The sequence below is a fragment of the Strix aluco genome, chromosome 19, assembly GCF_031877795.1.
Source record: "Strix aluco isolate bStrAlu1 chromosome 19, bStrAlu1.hap1, whole genome shotgun sequence".
NCBI lineage: Eukaryota > Metazoa > Chordata > Aves > Strigiformes > Strigidae > Strix > Strix aluco.
Window position 1 is genome coordinate 12,437,808 of NC_133949.1, and position 24,009 is coordinate 12,461,816.

General features: G+C 37.7%; 1 protein-coding gene across 2 annotated transcripts in view; it reads left to right on the forward strand.

Moving 5' to 3' along the window:
- The window catches only part of ULK2 (unc-51 like autophagy activating kinase 2), a 41,376-nt gene that overhangs the window by 1,346 nt on the left and 16,021 nt on the right, over positions 1–24,009 (forward strand). For both annotated transcript variants that reach the window (XM_074844809.1, XM_074844810.1), the window contains exons 2-15: positions 707–799; positions 2,033–2,074; positions 11,984–12,016; positions 12,394–12,430; positions 13,958–14,131; positions 15,233–15,306; positions 16,279–16,380; positions 16,727–16,785; positions 17,102–17,184; positions 20,632–20,682; positions 21,047–21,135; positions 21,831–22,002; positions 22,948–23,008; positions 23,251–23,343. In XM_074844809.1, coding sequence (XP_074700910.1) covers positions 707–799; positions 2,033–2,074; positions 11,984–12,016; positions 12,394–12,430; positions 13,958–14,131; positions 15,233–15,306; positions 16,279–16,380; positions 16,727–16,785; positions 17,102–17,184; positions 20,632–20,682; positions 21,047–21,135; positions 21,831–22,002; positions 22,948–23,008; positions 23,251–23,343 — 1,163 coding nt within the window. The remainder of the gene's footprint in view (positions 1–706; positions 800–2,032; positions 2,075–11,983; positions 12,017–12,393; positions 12,431–13,957; positions 14,132–15,232; positions 15,307–16,278; positions 16,381–16,726; positions 16,786–17,101; positions 17,185–20,631; positions 20,683–21,046; positions 21,136–21,830; positions 22,003–22,947; positions 23,009–23,250; positions 23,344–24,009) is intronic.

The window sequence follows — 24,009 nt, forward strand, 5'->3', positions numbered from 1 at the left end:
TCTGGTTTCCTGGCATGGCTTGCTAATCACCCCGGATACTCATAGTTACGTTATGGTTTCTTGACGCTGTGAGAGTTTATTCTGGTGTTGGTGCCTAAAGCGCTCTGCTTTCCAGAAAACAACTCTTTAGATTTATCATCTTGGAGCATTAGGGCAGTACTCACAACTTGGGAGAGGCCCGGTGCAGTGATTCTGGGGTTAAGAAAAAGAAGGGAGAAGGGAAAACAGACACTTTAAAGGCCAATGGAGATGCTCCCACCTAGGCAATTTATTTTTAGATAATATATAAATAGACAATACATAAGTTTACTTAAAAAAGCAGATGTTTTCTTGTGCAATTTTCAGCTGTAGAGCATGAGAAGGCTGAAAATGGGAAGTCCTTAAAGAGGAGTAAAAGTAACTGGATCCTTGAGAGGGGACTAAAAAGCAGATACAAAGCACCACTACCAAAAAGTAAATGGGATATGGCTGATTACTTACTTTTGTATTTAAATGCTTTTGAATCCATGAACATGCAGTGTAGCTGCAGCTGGATTTTAATAGCTGTTTAAGCTATTGTGGAATGAAATAGTTCTTGATGGTGTCATGTGATGTAGTAATCGCTGGTGGGTAGAGTAGGGGTGATCTTGCAACTTTTTCTTCAGTGCTTTACTAGCTAGTTGTTCAAAAAAATACAAAACTGACTATTCTGTTTGTTTATTTCCAGAAAACTGATTGGGAAGTAGCCATAAAGAGTATTAACAAAAAGAACTTGTCAAAGTCACAAATCCTACTTGGAAAAGAAATAAAAATCTTAAAGGTATGTTAATTTGCAGTGATTTTTAAAGCTGCTTTACTTTAAAAGGAAAAGAGACTTTTGACCTAGTTCATTCCAGGTCATGGGTAGTATCACAGTAATTGCTATTCTGCCTTTTGTTTCTTTGTTAGTTCCAGGAGAAATCCAGAATTAACAAAACCAAGAAAAAAAAAAAGAAAAAGATACTTTTTTAGGTCTGGAAATGGTCTCAGAACAGGTTATGGGAATGTTTTTGTAGTTAAAAGTGGAAAATTGTTGTAGAACCAGTCTCTGTGCTTTGCTTATTGCACGTGTAGAAAACTTGGTCCTTCGGGATGGCACCTTTCCCAACCAGTGCCTACAACAGAAATCATAGCTGAGGGTAAAACATCAGTCTTTGATCTTTCTTCATCTTCTTTGCTCAAAGATGCCTTGAAAACTAAAATCAGCATTCTGAATTTGGTTCCTGAAGCAGTTTTCCCACTTCTGAGATGTGTTAATTGACTTAAAATGTGTAGTGTGGCTCTAATGAAGGAAATAAAACGGAGCATCATTTAGTTTTTCAATGGTGTTTTACAGAAATGTCTCTTTGGCTGGTCTCTTAGCATTCCTTGCTCTCTGAACTTTACTGCATCTCATTTTACATAGCTTCACAGTAACTATTAGTGCTGCTTTCTTTCCACGTTTCCAAGCTTCTTGAGATACATCACTAATTTATATAGTAATATATACATATTATTATTGTATTTATTATATACCAGAAATTGTAGTGTTGGGTATGTTAGAATGCTGCAAGTACTTAGCAAAGACAGATGTCTTTTTGAGCAGTTACAAATAATTGCATGAGTTTTATTTGGTGTTATTTGGTTTGATTTTATTGTAAAATGGTAAGGTTGACTTGAACATGGTGTAGTTGGTTACTCTGCTAAGCAAGAAATTGTGAGAGACTGTAAAATTAAATTTAGTCAGTTTTCAGTACTCATAAAAGGATTTTGTGCTGCAGTACTTTCTGTAACAAGACATGGAAAATAAGTTCTGGAACCAAATGTTTTTATGACCTCCAAAGATATTGCCTAATTTCCCATTCCTGTAAATATTGTCTAAATAGCTGGGATTTCCTCCAAATTCCATCAGATGGTCTAGAAAAGATGCTACCTTTCTTTGTAAAATTTGGGTTTTTTTGATTATCACCTAGTGTATTAAATTTAAAATAATAATAACAGGCTATTTCTGTAATACAAATATTTTGTTTTACAGGAACTTCAGCATGAGAACATTGTAGCTCTCTATGATGTCCAGGTAAAATATATCTTGATGCTTTTTTCTGCATTAAAATACATTTAATAATATATAATGCATATATATGTATACTGAGTATAAAATTTTGAATGGCCATATATTTTGTTGCTGTAATCGGTTTGGTATTTAGAAAAAGAAGTCCAATGCCCTAACAGGGACAGGGGAGTTCTCTCCTTTTCAACACACTACACACGCACTTTTACTGGCTCTTTCTAACAAGCAGGTGCCCAGTTGGGATGGAAAGCTGTGAGGAATACAGTTAGGCAGCAGGGGCAAGTGGCAGCCTGAGAACCTCTGCAGAAGCTGTTTGTGTAGTTTGGTCCTGTCTCCAGAGAAAAAGCATCAGCTGGCTGGGCTGGTGGCAGTAACTGTTCTCCTGAGTTAGCCTGTTTCCTTGGCCCTGTAATTTAATTGGAGGGTGGGTGTTTGTGGATAACGACTGAATACACCTGAAGGAAAATGTACTAGTAGGAGTTGATCTAAATGGATGAAGAAAGTGACATTAAGAAGTCAACATAACTTAAAATACTCTGTTGTAGAAAAGGAGCAGCATCCTTGAGATCTCTGTAACAGAGAAATGTATTGTAGCCTTGTGTCACAGCAAGGGACAACTGAAGAAAGTAGAAGACCATGATCACACGTGTATATATTGCTGTTGCCTGTGTTCAAAAGGGCAGGATAAAGTATAAAAGCCAAGCAGACATTTGGATCTTTTGAAGTAGGAGAAATAAGTATTAAATTGCTTCAAATTGTCTTCCTCTTTTTATTCCCAGAATTCTGCCTGATAAGGTGAAGGAGTTAGTTTTCTAGCCTATCTAGGGTAGTGTATTCTACTTAGGATACAAAAAATGTACTTCCTGCTAAGGCCTGCAAGTGTTGAGTAAAGCTAAATATGGTGTGATACAGGTTATACAGCCATTTGTTCTGCTTGAATTGGAACTATACATTAATCTCCTGGGCTCAATTCTAATCCTAAATACAGAGTTACATTTATGAAAAAATTATTAAGAACCACCATTTGGGGCACTGCATAGTTAAATCTATGCAAAATAGTCTGACATTCTTAAATGTTTTTTGTCTTTACACATTTGCGTCCTAAAAGGTTTTCAGCTTACCTGTAGATGTTTATCTAGGGCCACGAAGGTGCTCGGGGGCTGGAGCACCTCCCCTGTGAGGACAGGCTGAGAGAGTTGGGGGGGTTCAGCTGGAGAAGAGAAGGCTCTGGGGAGACCTTAGAGCGGCCTCCCAGGACTTAAAGGGGGTACAGGAAAGGGGGAAGGGACTCTTTATCAGGGGTGTAGGGATAGGATGAGGGGTGATGGTTTTAAACTGTCAGAGGGGAGATTTAGATCAGATCTAAGGAAGAAATTCTTCCCTGTGAGGGTGGTGAGGCCCTGGCACAGGTTGCCCAGAGGAGCTATGGCTGCGCCCTCCCTGGAAGGGTTCAAGGCCAGGTTGGACGGGTCTTTGGGCAACCTGGGCTGGTGGAAGGTGTCCCTGCCTGTGGCAGGGGGGTTGGAACTGGATGATCTTTAAGGTCCCTTCCAACCCAAACGATCCTGTGAGCTCTGTAGCTATAGAAATCTGTGTTCAGATGATACGCACTAGGCAGGCTCAGGTTTTATTGTGTGTAGCGCTACCGGACATGTAATAACTTCTGTTGACTTTTGGTACAAAGCAATGATGTTCATGTTGTAACAGACTATGCATGAAAACTTCCTATTTGGATGTGTAGACTCTTTTCCTTCCTGGGTCTTGACTTCAGAACTCTGCGTTTTGAATTATATTAGCTGCTCTGAGAGGGAAAGTATAGGCTCTTGTGCTTCTTGAAGAGACCAGGTTTTCCTGAGTATCACTAAGTGGAAATAATCTCTCAGCATCCTAAATTTAGTATATACAGACATCTTAAAAGAAACTGGAATTATTGACTGAAGGCGTTGGTGTGTGAGTAAGCAGCTGAATTTCAGATTTATCATTTACAGTTGTTTATATGTGAAGATTACTTACTAAGCTTTGCAGCTCAGCCTGAAGGTAGCTGACTACATAAGTATTTTGATGATTTAACATTGTGTATTTTCTAAGCCCTGGAGAGGCTCTTGCTGCTTTTGATTTATGCACAGAACATCCACAAGGGAAGAGAGGACAGAGCCATACACTTGTCTATGGTTTCTTTACCTACAGGTTATTTAAAAGTATAACTTTGACGCTTTTCTGCTCTGCCACAGGGAAGGGTGCCCTTAGAGTGATGGGACTTCTTGAATGATCAGTCCTGGACTCTCCATCTGAGAAGGGGATGTTGCTGCTTGTCACTGACTGTTGCATTTAAATAAAATGAATAGTTAAAGCAAAGAGAAGGGAAAACCTGTGTCTCATACCTTGGATATATTTCAGATACATTCATGGCAAGCATAAAGCTTGGCAGTATGATGCTACTTCTATAGAAGAAATTACTTTGCAAAGTATGGTCTAAAGAATGTCACACTTGCACAAATAAGCTTTTTCCCTTTCTGCACAGGGCTATGTTTGTGAAATATTATACATCATTAACTTGTATGATTACATTAATTTATAACCCAGCAAGAATGAACACTATGCAAGGCATTCACATGTCTAGTAGGCTGTTACACCTACTGATTTTCTTTAGCAGTTCATGTTCTAGCATGTACTGCCTTTTTTGTTTGCCATAGTATTGTGAGCATAGTGATACAGAACAGCAGATAAGACCTTAGGATTTCAAGCAATTTTTAAGTTACAGAAGCTATTTTTTTTTCCCCTCAGTGCTGGAGCCAGTGAAGTCTGTGTCACAGTAGGAAGTTCACAGTGTGACTGGGAGTCTGTTTTATTTTTACAGTTCTGTTGGTCTGAAGTTTTTCTTAACCCTAGACAGTTTGAAATAAGAAAATGCTCATGTTTCAGATGCGCTGTTTGGCAGACCATTTAGCTGAATAATCCACGAACTGATTGTTGTACTGAGTTTTCAGACAGAAAAGATGGTGTGCAATGTTAGTGGCAAAACTAAGTGAAAAAAGTGTAAATTAATGGCAATGAAGAATAAATATTTTTACATCTCATAATATTAAATAAAATTATTGCACTTAATGGCAGTACTTTGAGATTAAAACTGTATCCCTGCATAGCAATTTGGAATATATCTTTTAAGTTTGAGAATCAAAGGCTAGTTATTATTTTACATATTGCAACAGGCTTCATTTGGAATTGTTTTCACAGGAAGTAGTTAGATTCCTTCTCTTTCATCTCTGTTCATTTATGGTTGTGTTCCTGTTGCATGATCTGTGACCAGTCGCACAAGTCAGTGTAATAAAGATACATACATCATTAAGGTTTTAATTAGATCCAAGGAGAGAGGATTTGTGAGCTGTTCTGCTGGTAGTATATGAACATTTTAAAACCTTCTACATTGCTGTTGCAATCAGTTCCTATGAACACCATTTTGATATGTTACTTAGTACGTATAGGGTCCACTGAGTTAAATTACTAGAAATGCCCATTCATCTGGAGACACACCCCATGAACTGGTGTGCCGTTAATGTTGTATGTGCTTTGGTCGGCATAAAAATCTTTTGTTCCTTTGCCAGCTTGATAATTGCCCTTGATTTCGGTGAGGTGGTTACAGGCAACACTGGGAGGTTTGATCTGCAGTTAAGCATTTTATGTAAGCAGAGCGCACCGTTGTTGTTTGTGCCATCTCAGAAGGCCGGGGATCTGCACGCACCAGGGTGTGGAGACCAGTGGTTCTAAGACTGAAGGCATTTGTGGAGATATTTAAACATCGGCTGTCCATCTGTGAGAAGCAAATATTTTGCAGTAGTAGGGCTCTGAAAAATAAACATATGCAACTCACTTCTAAATGTGAAATTAATTTTTTCATGAAGTGCATTGCTTAAAAAAAAAAACCCAGAATATAATAGATGGATAGCAAGATGTAACCTGCTGAGACATTTTTTACTTATCTTCTTGGGCAAGAGTTTGGTAGTCTTTTATTCAAGAATAAAAAACTTCTGAATCTCTAAAATGGTATAAGAATGCAACTCTTTTCCCATGGGGGTGCTGTGGGACATCATTTGTCCTGCAAAAGATGATCAGTCTTGGATCCTGTTAACTGGGGAAATGGAGCCCACCATTTCTCAAAAGCAAAAGGAGTCCAAAATAACCTCTAACTCACCATCATAAAGTACACTGAGGTCCTCGGTTAAAATATTATACTGAAGTATGAAGGTATCAGTAAGTTATTTGGAATGTGCTATATTTAGGACATGAATTTACAGTTTTGTGCAGTTCATGATCCCAAGTGTGTGCTGAGTAGAACTAATCTCTTACACAGTGCCAGACAGTGCCTGTTTTAGCAAATAATTGAATTCAAAACCTCTTTAGAATGTCAGCCGTCAGAATGAAAGCCTGTAATGTATCTTGGAGATAATGTTTTAGAAGAATGAATTAATGTCTTCACTGTATGCAGTCTGAAGTTTGCTATTTGAACAGTAGTTTAGGGAGAACTAATTTCTAGTGTGTTACTGGAGAAACAGCATCTGAACAGAAATTCTTTCTTGTCTTATCTTCTTGGTACATACCAGACAAAATAACTGCAGCTGCTTCTGCTGTCCTTGAAGGCAGTGAAAGCTAGTGGGAACAAAGCCAGTGGTCCTTCTGGTACCTACACCTCAGCCTTTACTTGCACACAAGTGTCCATGAGTTCTCACGAGGGATGCTCGTGGAAGGAACCATACTTATCTAGACCTGTTGTTTTACCAGGGGGGGTTAAATACTGCTGTGTGGTTTACCCAAGGACTCCAGTTGGTCTGGTAGTATTGCTTATGTTTCTTGAGGCGTTTGCTTCGAGCATTCTGGTGTGTGCTCTTGGTCTTGGTGTCTCGCAGCTTTGATTGCCTCCGTACTCTCATCATAGCTGTTTCTGAACTGTTGTCTTTTGAATGAGGATGTCTCAATATCTTTTCCCCCAGCTCCTTGATTAAGACCTTTGTGTTTGTCAGTATCCAGCCTCACTGTGTGGAAATAGTCATATGAAAACATGCTGTTCAGACCCATTTTCAGATAAAAAGAAAAACCCTGTAGAAATTGTAAAGGTTTTGAAATACTACCTGGCAGCTGATGCTAACTGGAAGGTTGATTATGACGATATTGGACTGTGAGGAATGACGCCAGCGTAGGCATTGAAGGTTAGGGACAACCAGTTAGAATTTGTTTTGGCCCAGAGAACCGAAGAGTTGGAGTTACTACACAGTCCTTAGCTTACCTCTTGTGCCTAGATGCTATAATCTGTATTTCAAAACTGCTTCAGAAGATCTTCTAGTATGCAAGCATGCTAAATGTTTGGTGTGCTGTGAACAGTTTTGCCTTTCCTTTGTGTTGTGCAGCAGGACAGTCTCTCTTAGTACCTCCCATATGTATTAGTTAAGTACCGCATTTCACAGGACAGAAAATGAGTGATACGGCTATTGTGGTACACTTCTTTGTGGCTGATTGCTCTTTTATGTGAATAATTGGCAGCATGCAGGCTATTTGAATCCTACAGGCACATGTCAAGTGACATTTAGTTTGAGACTTAACATTTAGTCAGAACTAACAAAATGTTCAGTTGTTTAGATGACAGGAGCTGTGCATGTTAGAAGCTGCTGCTGTAGTGCACTCGCAAAGCAAAACAGGAGTATCTGTAATACAGTGAGAAACAGCCTTAAAAAGATCTGGACCAGTCCTTTTCCCCTAAGTCGTTAGAACTTTTGCCAAATGCATTTATGCTCAAAAAAAAAAAAACAACCTGTGTTTCTGGGCAAAAAAATTAAAAGCAAATATAACATAAATTAACATATCAGAAATTTAATCAGATAATAGCAGTGCACAAGCTGTCAGGGTCACTGTCATGCTCTTGGGACTCCACTGCCCCTAAACAGAATCTAGAGTCTTGGAGCAAAAACATAGTAACTATTTATTTGCCACAGTTTCTGCTTTGGCAGCTCACTAATCCTTGCAGACTGTTTCAGCTTGTTCTAAAGGAGGACTTCTTAACCAAAAAGAAATCTAGGGTATGTTTCTGCCAGTATGCTGGAGTTCTAGCAACAGCTGTCAGAAGTAACCATGGATGTTTTGACTTCTTTTTCAATTAATGTCTTTTAAATGGAACTACTGCGCTGAGCCTGTGATTTGGGTTGGAACTTCACATCCCCGGAGACAACTGTTGGAAGTCTGGGATTAAAACACAGCAAGTTTTGGCAAATATGTTGCCTCTTCATCTCTATTAGGTTTATCTATTCGCGTTCAGAATTGTGAAATGGTTTCCTATTAACCTTTGCTATCTTTTACTTCGTTTTGCAGGTAAAAACTAGATTTAGAATAAGAATGAGCAAAAGTAGATTTCTGTCGAGAAAACTTTAAGCAACAAAGCAAGGCATGCTCGACAAAACTGGTTTGCTACATATTTGTATGTAATTGTAACCATAGTTGTTACAGAACAGCATACATTTGTTTTGCTTGATTATTTTTCTAGGTAGAAGTGTAGGCCAGAACAACTCCAGCTGTGGTGATTTTATGATCTGTATATCAATGTACATTTTTGAAAGCTTTGTTATCTGTTTCAGGAAGCAGTTTAAAATAGCTTGCTAGGTCAGCTTTATTTCTGAATGTTAGATCTGAAACATGCTGGTTTACTAATCTTTTCATTTTTGAGCACTTTGCTTAACAAGTCAACAGAAATCACAAGTCTAGGGAATGATGATAGGGATAGCTTTATTTTTCAGCAAAATAATTTAGAAGGGAAAAAATGGGTCTATAGAATTGTCTTGTGTTTTCTGAATGTATTCCCGAAATGGAGATCACAGTCCCAGTCAGGCTGGCCAAGAACTGTAATGCAAAATTTGAGCAACTGTGAAGGAATGAACAACTTCAGCTGTTCTGAACTAAAGCTGCATTGGTGGTATATTGGTGTATAAGGTGTTCAGGTATGAGTTAAAGTTGGGATGAGATGTTGCTGAGGAGCTTGGTACCAGTACTGTGCAAAATACTACTTCTGCAATACGAATTAGATAGGACTTTTGACCAGTCTGGTAAAATCTCTGTGAAACCTCTAATCTGCTCTGCTGATTTAATAAAAAAGGATTATCCAAGCTACAATGAGGAAACACGCTCTACTTCTTACTATGACTTTAACCCAGTGACTTGTTTGATTATTTTTAATCAAGAATATCTGTCAAAAAAAGATGAGTAATGCTGTTTGAGGGAAATCTAGTGTAGTCTGTAGGAATGACTTTCTTTAAACAGGTGAGGGCTAGTACAACAGGACAAATCGTCAGCTCCGTGTTTCTGAAGGGAGCAGTTTCATTTGAAAGGACTTTGTTTCCAAGGGAATCCAGAAAACACATTCTCTTGGTTCTGTGATGAATAAATGTCTCTCATGAGCTGAGCATTACATACTGCCATAAGCTGCTGTTTTTGTACAGAGTGTGTTGTGTAGTGGAGGCACTGACGCTGTGGAACATCTATTTCTGATTCATGGGATTGCTATGCTCGGGTGGAAATCCGCTAGCTGAGCTTCTTTCTTGTCACTGGAGAACGGACAGTTTCCATGCTTCGTAGCTGTGTTATTCTTTTACACATCACAGTCGTCCTTTAAGTGAAGTTATCCTCGGTTGGCAGAATTTTCAGTTTGATAAATTGGGATCTCAGTTGCTATTTGGCATCCTTGGAGTTCCTGAAAGAAAGTGAGTTTCTGTCTTGGAAGATGTTGTTGCAAAGGAACAATGTAGAAAGAAACAGCATTTATCATTATATATTTTCAGTAATTTACAGAGCAAGTAATTACTACTTTTTTTTTTTTTTTGGCTGTAATATATGCACTTAGGTTTTGAGGTGTTTATAGGATTGCAAATTATGGTTTGTGTGGCCACAGCTGTTACAGAAACATTGAACAATTGGGACTTCCTGAAATGTGATCTATTGCTGCTTTAATATTCTATATTGGTTGGAGTTTGCCTTTCATTCCCAACAGATTTGACTAATGTTCCTAGAAACTTGCTTTCTTTGAAGCTAATTTCCAAATGTAAACAAATCTGTAATGTGCTTGATGTTCTGAGCTGGAAAGAACCTCAAATGCATTTCTGTAACACAGACAACAGTGGCTAAACTAAACGCTTCCAGAAAGTGAAGCAGCCTAATACAGTCTTGAATTAACCTTAAACCATCCAATTCATCTTGAACTGTACTTACTGCAGTTATCTGTAGTGGATATCTGTATCTCTGATGGATTCGTAGAAACCGGCTTTAATGGGTTGTGCTGCCCCTGTGCTCTGTGCTGTGTAGGATATTTAGGGTAGTTGGTTTCCTTAGCCTGGGCCCTTTTTTACTTATTTTTCTTTTGAAAGCTTCCTAGCCTGACCTGGTAGCGTGCCCTTTGAAAATGGCACTCTTGTGGTAGTTCTTACCAGTATGGTCAAACTGAACATGTGCTGAAGGCTTAATACAACCGCCGAGAAAGGTGGCCAAGTTCACAACTTCTGGTTTGCCATGCAATGTCCCTTTTGACTTTTTTTGACAGTGTTTAGCAGAATACAGTCAGGCTGTCTACAGTTCCACTTCCAGCTGGGGCATATGCTTGGCCTTGTCTGGTATGTCATCTTGCTCTTTTCCTTCAACTGTCTTAAAAACATATTTTCCCACAAACTGTCAACCTTTGTTTATTTTTGAAGTGAAAGGGAGGTAACATACTGTGTAACTAAAAACATCATCCTGTTTATTGTATACTTACCTTACGTTTCCTTCTAGTCCTCTTTGAGTTCTTTCAGTCTTGGTCAGCTCAGAGGGAAAAAATGCTTTTACTTTATAAAAGATCTCTGACTGTCTTCAACTTTGTAGGCACAACAAAAGCATTTCATGCAGGAGACTTTGTGGTAAACAAAGTCTTTTATTGGCATAGGCAGGTAGGCTCTTTCTTCCCTCACACAAAATAAATATTTGTAAAAAAGGTGAATGCTCCTATTAGGTTTAAGCACAGAACATTTTTACTGCATTTTTGTGGAGTGTGTAGATAATTTACAGTAGAAGTCAGCTAATCTGTCTTTCAGTAACTTTTATGCAGTTACAAGAGAGGGAATTCAGGTTGCGAACAGGTCAAAGGAGGTCAGTGCTTTGGAAAATCTCAACAGGACTGTCATAGCAGATCACACCTTTGCCATGAGGCATTTAGGTCCCTGGCAGGGACATGCTTCTGCCAGTGACTCACTGAGGGAGATACTTTACAGAAGTATGCATGATTCCAGAATTAATTATCCTACAAAATAGTGTTTGGGAAGCAGTTTATTCCAGACAGTTAACTGCTCTGTGATTTCTGACTGACCTTTGGCTTGTCAGATGGCAGAACCAGAGCTTGTTTTACCCAGGAGCAGGGAACATAACTTTGTAATTCCTCCTTAGAAAACTGGTTGTCATAGCCATATTGTCTTGCTTACAATTTGTAATTCTATCCAGTATATTTGTGACTAAATATTACTGTCCCGTTAGTGACTGATTTCAGTCATGTCTGATAGCAAATGTTAATTTATTTGTAAAGGCTCTTGATATCGAGGTTGAGTTGACAGATCAGCCCAAGGCAGATGAAAGCTAAGGGACTGACGAACAGTGGAACTGCTGTTACTGTATGATGCTCTTTGAAATGATAGCTTTAGTCTTTTGGATATTGCCTGGTGACTTTTCTACATATACAAATGCTTTTGAAAATGTGAAATATTCAATGGTGGGGAAGGTACATCTTTGCCACCCTCTAAAACAGTGACTTTAACATAAAGTGTCTCAGTTGAAAAATCTCATGTTACACTTGGTTAATGCAGGTACTGAAGGCTTTGTCTTTCACATTCTTAAATGGGATTTGTTCTCCTTCTCTTCTAGGAAATGCCCAATTCTGTTTTTTTGGTAATGGAGGTATGTGTTAACATATGTGTTTCTTTCTGACTGATTTTAAAGATGATTTTTAGACAAAACTCCTTTTTTGCACAGTTGCAAAATAACCATGACTTGTTAAAGCATGCACTTCTGAAAACTAGATTATTAATTTCCTATGCACTGATAAATTTATCAGTAGTGTTTGTTCCATAAATTATTCAGTTTCCTTTTATGATACTGTAAGTACTGATGAAGTGTTACACCGCAAATTATTAATTACAAATAATTGACAAAACAATTTTAAGGCAAACAGCTGGAAAGGGTCTTCTAATTTTTGTGAAAAGATTACAAAGTAAGAATTGTATAGCAAGTATTTCAGTGCTTGTGTTTTGAATTAAAACCTTTCTTTTTAACAGTACTGCAATGGTGGGGATTTGGCAGATTACTTACAAGGTAATTGGTTACTGTATTTCCCTATTAAGAAGCTATTGCATTACATGTTTGTATTCTGTATTCCTGTAATCCATTGGTGTTTCTCTGAGATTTTTTTTGCTTGTGGTTTAAATATTTTTCTGTCCATGCAATGTCTGTAACTCCACAATGCATGTTCATTCACCCTGGTGTGATTTTTAATGTAACCTCTTCATAAGAGTAATTGTGAATTCACCAAGAATCCGTTTAGTGCTGTGTCCTGTCTCCAGTCAAGGTCAGCAGCAGAGCGCTGTTTGTTGTGTGTTTGTATGCCACCCTGGGAACCTGAAAACTAGATCTTGTAGCTGCAGGAAGACATAAGTTTTTACATTCCTTTAAAAGTATTTCCCAGTGTTTTTAAATGCCACTCATAATTGAAAATAAAACCCACAATGTAGCAATGAAGGTGAGTAAAACAATGCACAGACAGAAAATGCTTTTTCCCACTGCTTTCAAAACCCTTGAATGTAACATTCCCTTATTTGTAAATGAGGGAGAAGATGCAGCTAACCAGAAGTACCATGCTTACCGTGTGGTTTTCTATTTCTGAAGTCATATTTTGGGGGCTGCTCCCAGTGTTTTGATTCCACCTGCTTTCTTTTCCAAGATGTGAACTTAAGAATACTTAATTACTTATATAACAGTGCTTTCTACAAAGAAGCAGTTCTGGCTTAGGAGGTGTTTTACCCTTGAACATGTCTCTGCCCGAAGTGAAGGCAGAAGTTGCAGAATCATGACAAGTGGATTCCTATTACAAACAAAATTTGAGCAGAAATGTTAAATCTTCACATTTTTCTTGATGAAAATATTCTTCTACTTGCCTTTGTATCTCGGTATGTTGAAGGAATCTTTTTGTGAACATTTATTGTTATGGTAACTGTGTATATTAAAAGCCTAATTCACTTCCCATTAAAATCCTTGGAAAGACTCATGCAGTATAATCCAGCTCCTGTGTTCAGTACTTTTTCTGACTGCAGAATGAGATAATACCTTCTGAAGAGACTTTCAAAAGTACATCTTATTTTTTTCCCTTCAAAATAAATTTTATGATGGATGAAATTTTTGAGCAGAGTGGTTACCTGCATCCCCATAATAATTTGTTTAAAAAACAGGTTTTACGGCTTCAGGTTGTAACATGACTGTAGATACATTTAATGTTCTAAACTGTGAAGTTATTTTATTTTCTTGGCTCCTTTACCTTTTTAGCGAGTTTAAGATTTAATGGTGATAGAGAAGTTTTACAATTATTATGCTACCAAGTTGAATAAACTACTGTAAAAACAGATAATTCAGAGTACTGTAGCTAGTGCAAAACTATGGAGATGTAGATGCTCTTGAGAGTATATACATTTGTAGAAAAATGCTGGAGATTAGTTCATTCTGAATGTAATTCACTATGATTTGATTGTCTTCATTGTTTTCACCGTTGATCACTGTGAAGTTTATTGCTTTTTGTCTGAAGATAATGATACTTATTTTCTCATCTGCTAACGTGTATGTTGTTTCCAGCTAAAGGAACTCTTAGTGAAGATACCATCCGAGTGTTCCTCCAGCAGATTGCAGCAGCTATGCGTATTCTGCACAGTAAAGGAATCATTCATAGGGATCTTAAACCACAGAATATTTTGTTGTCTTATGCCAGTCGTAGGAAGTCAAGTGTCAGTGGCATACGCATCAAAATAGGTAAATATGCTTTTCTCTGATCTAAAGGTAAATCGTAAGTGTCGGATTGTTTCCCTGCTCAGAAGTATCTTTGTAGTTAAAGCGCAGAGGGTGTATTAAATTGATGCAAATCAGACAGTAAGTCTAGAACGATGAGCTTTATGCTGTAATGCAGATTCTCAGTATAAAAAAGATAGAGTTATAAAGACCTTTTTGATTAAATCTGCAGGAAAAAGGAACCTGTTAGACGATGTTTCTAGTATGAAACTATTTAGACATAAATCTGTAACGTTTGAAACTTTGAGTAGCCTTTAGCCCATTTCAAAACTCTCCATGTGAGATTCCAGTCACAGTTCCAGCTGGGTTTTTTCCGGGGTAGACCCTCCTAAGGGTTATTTGAGAAGTTCAGAAATGTAGATTATGACCTATTTTTGGCAAACAGAAGTTTGGTATTGTAACTGGGGAGAGATGTCAACTGTTCAGGATACTACCAAGCTCCTCTTCAGAGGACACTTCAGGAGTTTTAATCTCTCATTGTTCTCTGATAAGTGTCCATTTAAAAATACCTTGGTTTTAATAAGTTTCTTTTTTATGCTTTTGCTCAATCAAAATCTGAGATCTGTTCCAACTTACTTCATCTTCTAAACAGCACAGAGGAGACAAAACTTCTTCTCTTGCTGTCCTTACTCGATAGTTTCAGATGCTTTTGCCTACATGGAAAATTCAGGCATCTGAAATTTGACTTCTTAAACTTCTACCTGATGTGATTTCACTGAAGTAGATTGTATATTCATCACTCTTAATGAACCATTTATATTTAGCCACTGACTGTAATCCTTTCCTGCTGACGCCAGACAGCATGCTCTGCAGCTGGAGAGATGGCTGAGCAGCAGTTCGTGCAGATGATGCCACTGCTGTTTCTTGGCTTGCTGTTTGGAAGATAACACATTATTCTTTCAGTGTAACATAGATTTTACTATTCCATGTAGTTGGCTATATATTATACCTGTCTTTTTCTCTCTAATTGGTAATTGTAGCAGATTCCAATAAGAGACAGATAATTTCTAGACTTTAAAGACTTGAAAATTATCTTTTCATTGACGAATGTGTTTCTTTACATAGCTGACTTTGGTTTTGCTCGTTATCTGCATAGCAACATGATGGCTGCAACTCTGTGTGGTTCTCCTATGTATATGGTAAGTGACAGTGTATTTCAGGTTATGTTGCTTATCTCAAACAGTCTCCTACCAAAACAAAATAATTTACTGCTTGCAGATTGGCAAATGCCTAATGTTGCTTCAAAAGTATTAGGGGCAGTATTCAGTTCACCTTTCCATAATTCTACTACTTTTTTTCTTGAGATTTGGAGATCATGACTGTTAAAATCAGAGAGATGTTGAACATTTCTTAGTGCTGCAGGGAGGAAAAAATCTTAGAGAATTAAAAGGCAGTATATTTAAGCATCAATTTTTTGACAAGGTAGTTTAATTCCCACTTACATACTTTTTTTTTCCCCCTGAAATAGGGCATTATCTCCTTCCCAGTTTCGAAAAATATAAAAAGTGATCAAATACAAGCTAAAAGAGCTTGTAAACTAGTAGTTAAAAAACAACTTGATGTTTTCATTCTAGTTATTTAATGTATCCTCTCATATGTGGGATTTGCTTTGTTTTTTAAAAAAAACAATTTGGAGTTAATTGCCATTAATTTTTACTAAGTAGTGTGCTAGTCAATTGAGCACTGAACTGACTTTGGCACTACCACTGCTGTACTGTATGGCCATGGGAAGATCATTTTGCTTTCCCTTGCCTTGTTCGTGTATATGTAAAATGATGTTAATGATACTCCTTATGAAATGCTTGGTTATTTATCCACAAGGACTGCATAAGCCAAGTAAATAATACTTACCTCTTATTCCCATATGTGCCAATTGCTAGATGCTTTCTTTAGAACATCAACATTTCTAGTTTTCTGTAGTTTTGAAATGTATCTTTCATTTCAGATAGAACTGTTACCTTTCAAGTCGTGTGATGCAGATTAAACTCTTAATTTTGTCTTACCGTAAAGTGGTGTCTGTTAATACTGCTCTGACAGAAGAACTGTAGAATTCGTGTTGCTGTGGCTTTGCTTTTTTGTTTTCCCTTCTGAGATTTTACTGTTCTTTCCAGGCCCCTGAAGTGATAATGTCTCAGCACTATGATGCTAAAGCAGACCTGTGGAGCATAGGAACTGTGATTTATCAGTGTCTTGTTGGAAAACCACCTTTTCAGGTAACACTTTATTTCTTTTTCCCTCTTTAATCTCATGAAAATTCCTAGGGTTTTTCCTTCCGTTCATGAAAACAGAAGTAAGTAGTGATGTCTGAGTGTAGTGTCAATGCTTCAGAGGCCAGATCACTTGAGGATACCAAGTGAGAAGTTGCTCATACTCAGATCAGTGAGTTCAGTCCAGAAGAGTTACATAAGGATACTCAGTACTGAAGTCACTGCTGTGCTTGGGGTTTTCTCCTTTAATGCCCATATGCAAAAGCCTCTTTTTTGTGTATGTGTGCATAGGTACGAAAGCTATTTTCTCCAGGAAACTGAGCTTTAATTCATGTACATTTTTATTTGACAGGCCAATAGTCCTCAAGATTTGAGAATGTTTTATGAAAAGAACAGGAATTTGATTCCTAGGTATGTCACCGTGGCCTTTCCTGTCACTTACCTTTGTTGATTGAACACTTTCTCATCTTTGGGAATGCCTGGGATTCATAAAAATATTTGATGTTGCTATCTTTACAAAGATGTAGTATGATACCAGTGAGTCATGTTGCATCTTGCCTTCATTGTACCTTGCTGAGTTGAGAGTGTCCTGTACTAAGGCTATAGAGCACGTACAGGGAAGACTTAGGGACATGGCAGAATGCTGAGTTCCTGAAATTTAATGTGCTATGCATTATTTAATGCATGCATTAAATTTAATGCATGTTTTACTTCCTCTTGTGTGCAGTATTCCTAGGGAAACATCAGCTTATCTGGCTGACCTGCTGTTGGGTTTGCTTCAGAGAAACCAAAAAGATAGAATGGACTTTGGTATGTAACTTTTCCTTTTGCTCTCTTGACTTTCCTTGTTAGTTGTATTCACGTGACCAGAATAACTATCCTGACCTTTCGTCTACAGCCAATTACATGAAAAGTAAAGTGTTTTTCTCTTCTCTGTTATCGTAAAGAAGGCAGAGCAGCCAAATTAAATCATAAGGTAACCAGTCAGTATCAAGTGATGCACGTAAATTATGACTTTGAGTAGTCAAATGTAAATTAGTTTATTTCTTTCAATTGTGGCCTTTTTTCCCCTCACAGTGTTAACTAATATACCTTAAATTTCATATCACAGTCTTGTGTCTGTTACTGTAACTGGTGTTTTGGCTTCAGACTAGGAGCAGGCATCTCTGATCTCCTTATGGTGTTGGTTGCAGAAATGTTAACAAAGTGCTGGAAGAACCCACTTGGGAAGCAAAGTTGCTTTAAATGGTTTCCCCCCTGTTCTTTTCCCTGCAAATATCATAACAGCATTAATGGGGGTGCAAACTGTGTACATTTGATTTGACGTTGAAAGCTATATATATATGTATATCTGAGGGCAATGAGAGATGTGATGTTACATCAAAATTGTTTATATTTGCAAAGATTTGTTCCTAGTATTGCGCTTAGGTATTGCTAGCTGCAGAGACTTCTTTAGAGAAATATTTTGACTGGGTTTTTTTAAGCCCAAAAGTAGTACAAACAAAAGTTGTATCTTTGTATTTCTTTAAGCCCTAAAATTTGTAAACTGCAGTGACTGAAGTTTGTGTCCTGTTAGACATTACTGCAGTGTCTGTTTAGGACTACATTTTGCATTAGTTGGGAAGTTAAACCTAGTAAAAACTAGATGGATACCCTTTTAACAAAAGTGAACTTGTTTGGCTCTAGTTTACTGCTGTGTTTGGCTTTTTCTCTTTAGCTGGATATCTTTGGTTGCAGAACATTGTTCTTAAGATTTCAAGGCCTCAAATTGGTACTATTGAATCATTCAAACTGGCTACAACTGTTGCCTCTTCAAAATTAGTCAAGAGTGGAGTTTAGATCTGTGTGCTTTGTACTGGCTACATTGTCTGTTACTTCAGTCTCAAAAAAGCCTTTTTATTGCTGGGATTTTGGTTACCTATTACTGCAAAAGTAGTAATGGCTTTTTTTTCTTCTTTTTTTTTTTAATGCAAACTCAGGCAGCATTTTTAAAAGAAAACCACTGAAAAGTTAAATCTTGATTAGTTGTTCTTAGCTGCATCTTGTGTGTCATGTTACTCATGCTGGTTGTTTCAATTTTATAGCATTATTTGTTACTGCAATTTTATCATGGCTGCCAGGAAATGTTAATCTTAAACTTTTAGTTAATTAAAGCTAACTTAGCTAAGTAGAATTATCTTCTTCACTATTATTATTTTATATCAATAGCAACGTGCTTTATTACTGAAATTTGTTTTAGCAACAAGTGACCCATCAAGTTTAATCTATGGAATGGCAGGAAGGAGACTAAACCTTAAAGTCTCTTCATGCTCTTTGTAGATAAGCCCTAGTTCTTTCCTCACCGTAAGATACTAGCTCTTGTGATGCTGAGATCCTAGGGTGAGTTGCAGCCCAAAGTAAGACATGCTCAGTTTTTGTTTCTGCTTATGAAACTTCACCATTGCTCTTTAGTTATGCATGCAAGCTTGGTTTTGATGCAGTACTGAAATACACACATCGACTCCATCACATGTGGTCCTCGTGCAGTTGTGATAAGAAGACTATATTTATTAGGCTGTGGAAAGAGGAGGATTCAAAAGTCATTTTAGTTCTTCACTTGAAGCTCAAGACTCTCCTAGATACTTTTTTTTTTCCTTTTCAATACCTGTTATGTTTTGCTGCAAGAAATAGCTAGCTTTTTTTTAGTAATTTGGGATTTAAAACATCAATAGTAGCATAAATAAGGTGTTGCTCTTCTGAGAACTAGGCATGGGGTTTTGTGTGTAGATGTGACTGACGTAACTCGATTCAACTGCTGTACATAAAAACTTAAGTAGAAGTCAGATCCAGAAAAAACTTATGATAATTGGGTAAAATGTTCCAAATGATAGTAACAGTATTCAGAGGTCGATATATAAATCTGTATGTGCGGAAGAATGAATACATCACAAACACGGACTTTGAGTGATTGATTCCACTTTGCATTCTGGGTGTGCTGATCCCTACAGTTTTTTCAAACATGGGAAATTCACAGTATTATTTCTGGTAGTGGGAGAATGCATTTGTGCTTAGAAAGAAAAATAGAAAGCAGAATGGTAGTGATGAAAGTCATGTTTTCCTTGGCTGAGCCACTTAAAGGGCCTCAAAGGGGCTGCTCTGGAATGTGCTTAGCAAAGGGAGTGAAAGGGAGTGTGTATAACTGAGCCCAGTTGCCTGTTGTTAAAGTAAAAATAGCATTGGAAATCTTGTTGATCTTCCAGCAATATAAAGTAGAACAGCAGGTGTTGTACAAAAGCTCAGGAACACCTGATCCTCGTGTTGAAGTTAATCATTACATTGTTCTTGCGTTACAGTTAGCCTCCCTTCCTTATCGGGTCAAGGAAGAAAGTGTTGTTGAAGGAAGAGGGGATACTGCAGGCCTCAGAGTCTTTATTTTTTCTTTCCTTGTTATTTGCTTAGGTCTGATGAACAGCGTTGTTTGTCCTTAACTGTTAGAACATTAAAACTCACAAAGCTCAGCAGCTAGCTTCCACCAACCCTCAATTTCCCCTAACTAGCTGAAGGTTGCTTCTTGTACAATAAAACTTTCCATGTAAACTGCTAGCCAACTGGTTATGCTAAGTCAATTAAATGCATCTCAGCATACCCATTTACAACAAAAGCAAAATGTTTCTATTGTAACAGTAACAAGTTAACTGAGGAAATTGTAAAAGAAATTGTGTTTAATTCTGCTTTATGCTGTGAACCAGCTGCACAGGTTGTGTTTTGCTGTTGGGAAGAGGGAAGGAGAATGGCTGCTGCTCTGTTGTGATTTTTGGCTACCTAAGGAGTAGCATTACTGGGTTCAAAAATAAGCATCAGTCCTTGGGAAAGGCAGAAGTGAAAATACTTCCAGTGTTTGATGTGAGAGATGCTCATCATTTTGAAGAGCAAATTAAAACTGAGTGAGTACCGCATTGAACATAAGTTCGTGATCAGTATAGGAAGGCTTCTTGTGTACGTGATCCTTAAGTGCAGTCATAAAATGTCCTCCAGTAATTCAGTCTCATTTGCCTTGCTGGCTGTTGTTTGAAGTTATTAAATTGATTTTTGTTTCCTTTCCAAATGGTATAGCAGCATATAACATAGAAGGCTTTAATCTTTTATAAACTCTTCACCCTCTGGCTCTGAAATATTGATTCTGGGAAGGCACCTATTTGTCACCATCTGCAATATAGTCTGTAAATTCTATGTCATTTGTACATTTATTCATCATGGTTGTTGTTTCTTGTTCTATAGAAGCATTTTTCAACCACCCTTTCCTGGATCAGATTTCAACAGTTAAAAAGTGTAAGTAGTTTTGTTTTTCCACTTATTTGTGTAAATGATGAATGTTGGGGGCTGGAATGGAGAAATATCTGCCAGATATCACTCTGTCTTGTGAGGCATTTTCCCAATTCTGACTTGTGCTCTATTGTGAGGCTGAGTGTTGAATCCTTTTCTGTATTATGCGAGACTGAAATGTGATACTTATTTACTAGTTCTTTTGACATTTCAACTGAACTTAAATACCCTTTGTGTTTAAGAATATGCTGTGCTTATAAGTTGTATAAGGGTTTATGAATGAAAAGCAGTGAGGAAATGAATTTGTTTGAAATCCAGCCTTTCAAAATCTTAGTCCCTTTTTTTTTCCCCCTGGGTTTTCCTCTTTCAGCTTGTCCTGTACCAGTGCCCACATATGCAGGCTCAGTCTCTGGCAGTTCCTGTGGTAGTTCTCCTTCATGCCGTTTTGCTTCTCCTCCAGTAAGTTCTCTATGTTACAGAGCAAACTCTGGAAAATATTTTCTGTAATGTTTAGCCAAGAGTTACTGAATTTTAGATCTTTCAATTCTTGAACAGTGTAAAATGTCGTGTTTAAGAGCACAGAGCAAGGCATACCCCTGCCTTTTGCTAGAAGAATGGCATTGACATTTTGGTTCTCTCTTGCTCCTTGTGTTGTACTTTGTGGGGTTTTTGTTGTTTTTCGTTTTTGTTAAAAAATATATATATACGTATCAAATAGTAGAGTAGTAAATCTTTAGATATGCTAATATGGTTTGCAACATAATGAATGTTACGGATAATTTTTGAATTGGCCTTTTTGGCCAAGGCCTCTTATACTGATATGAACTGGTGACTTTTATGTGGTATTTGAAAGAGGTGCATCTGTATCATCAGGAATGAGTTAATAAATTGCAATTGTTTAAATTCACAGCCTATTTAATATACAACTGTCTAAATTGACACTACAGGGTTGTCCAGTATTTGAAATTTTCAAATTCAAATACATTTTATATTTCTAAGTACTTAAATAAAAAATGGACTCAGATTTTTTTTTTTGGTCAAAGCTAGCAATGATTCTTGCTTTAGAAGCTTCATAGTTAAAAGAACAGTTCTACATTCTGAATCACTAGATTTACAGTGGGTTTTTTACTTTCTTTTCCACCCCCCCCCTCCAGTCTCTGCCAGACATGCAACATATTCAAGAAGAAAATTTGTCTTCCCCTCCATTGGGCCCTCCTAACTATCTTCAAGTCTCTAAAGACTCTGCCAGTACCAGTAGCAAGAACTCCTCTTGTGACACAGATGACTTTGTTCTTGTCCCACACAATATCTCTTCAGACCACTCATGTAAGAATCTTCCTTATTTTTACATTTTAAAACAATTTCCAGTTGTAACATACCTTTATATCCTGTTACTCTTTGGCTTTCTTTTCTCTAAATGTGTCTCAATTCACATTGGAACTCATTTCTTTAGTTTGACTGCTCTCTGAAGGGAGACTTTGGTATATCTGCATGTCCATCTGGGACATTTCAACCTTCAACTGAGTAGCCAGATATGCCGAAGATACCAGGGTGCTTTAAAGTCGTAGAAAATATTGGGGTTTGGCAGTAGAAGAAAAGAGTCAGTGGTAAACAACTGCTGATAAGAAGCCCAAGGATTCTCTTAGGGGAGGCAGGCACACCGTTACCTTCAGACTAAGTGAACATTTATAGGGGATGCTGTAGGGCTCTAGATAATAAAGAAGTGCAGGTAAAAAGCATAAAAAACCATTTAAGATGAGAGGTAAGGCATCAGACTGGGCTTATACAGTAGAAAGACTTGGATGTAGCATGCTACCATTTTATGACATCTTCCAAACCTGAACTGCCACTAGGAAGCTAGTCAGCTGATTTCTGTACAGTGCCACCAACTCGTGTTAAGTATTTGACTAAATTAGTGCCTTGATCTCTGAAGGGTTTCTGTTATTGTTGTTATAAATTTCCCAATGCTGATACCTTGTACTCTTAAACAATGTATTTTATTTCAAAATTATTATAATTGGTATAGCCAAAAAACTCCAACAAAAACAAACCACAAAAAAAACCTTGCTAAAGAGCTACCTTCTCCAGCTAGATTGTTGTTGTTGGTCACATCTGAGGTATTTTCATACACAAAAGAGTTTATGAAAAACTTACATGTTCATAGGAATTTGTGAGAAGTGATTATTTCTACAACAGTAATATTGGAGATGTGTTTTTTTAAGATTCTGCTTCCTGACGTGGGTTTTCAATGTGTTCTTCTGCTTACTGTAGATGATATGCCATTGGGAGCAGCTGGCAGGCGGGCTTCAAGCGAGTTCTTGATGTGTGGAGGGTAGGTGTGCTGAGCTTTATCCAAAAGAAGTCTCATGTTCTAAAATTGATACTGCAGCTGTAGAAGGGATTGCTGGGGTTTTGGCGGTGATGGGTTTACATAGCTGTGTGGACTTCCTTAAAGATTAATATGTCAAGCTGAATTTATTTTGAACATGTAAACAGCTTGAATTCATAAAGTTTTGCTGCAGAGTTTCTCTGATGTGAAGACCTGTCTTTTGATAGTAGTTCTTGTTTTCACAGGCAGTCACCATTAACTATTTCTGGAAGCTCAGGAACTGCACAGAAACCATCCTCTGCCTCTTCTCGAAGTACGGCTTCTGGCACGGCTAACAGGTGTGTGATGTAGGCTTAGTATTTCCTCTCTTTTCAAGAGGTTCTCTGCTACTCTGTGTGTTGGTTTTTTTTCAGTTGTGGATGGCTGCTGCAAACTGAGCTGAAATAGAAGCTAGATCTGTTTTTTCCAGGCTCTCTACACTTAATGCATTCTAATGGCTGATGGTTGCATAGCGAGCTTCTGGCTCTGATGCATCCCTGAAAGATTTCCTTAAGGAAGGAGAGCCTTCTTTTGTCTGTTTAAATTTTGAGCTGGTTGAAAGCAGGAACTTCAGAGGCATAACTGACTTGTCCTTTTTGGTGTTATGAAGCACACCACAGCCTTCATTTAGTGAGTCAAGATCTTGAATGCAGTAAACATTTTGAGAAGTAGTTGTGAGAGAAGAGGAACTTACCAAGCCCAGACTGCTATGGATCTGTCTCCTGGCTGGATTGTCTTGTGTCTGGTAACTGGGTGTGGCTTCTGGGCAAGTGATTACTGTGAATTTCATGTTTGTGTCTCACAAGATACCAAAGCAGCCACATGAAAGAGCTGAATATGTATTGCAGCTTTTCCATCAGCAGGACTGTTAGTAAGTTCTCTTTCTTCCACATGGTTGTAGGCAAAGTTTCTGCTAGTTTGAAATGGCACTGATAATCATCAGTGGTGCCTGAAATCTTTCCTGT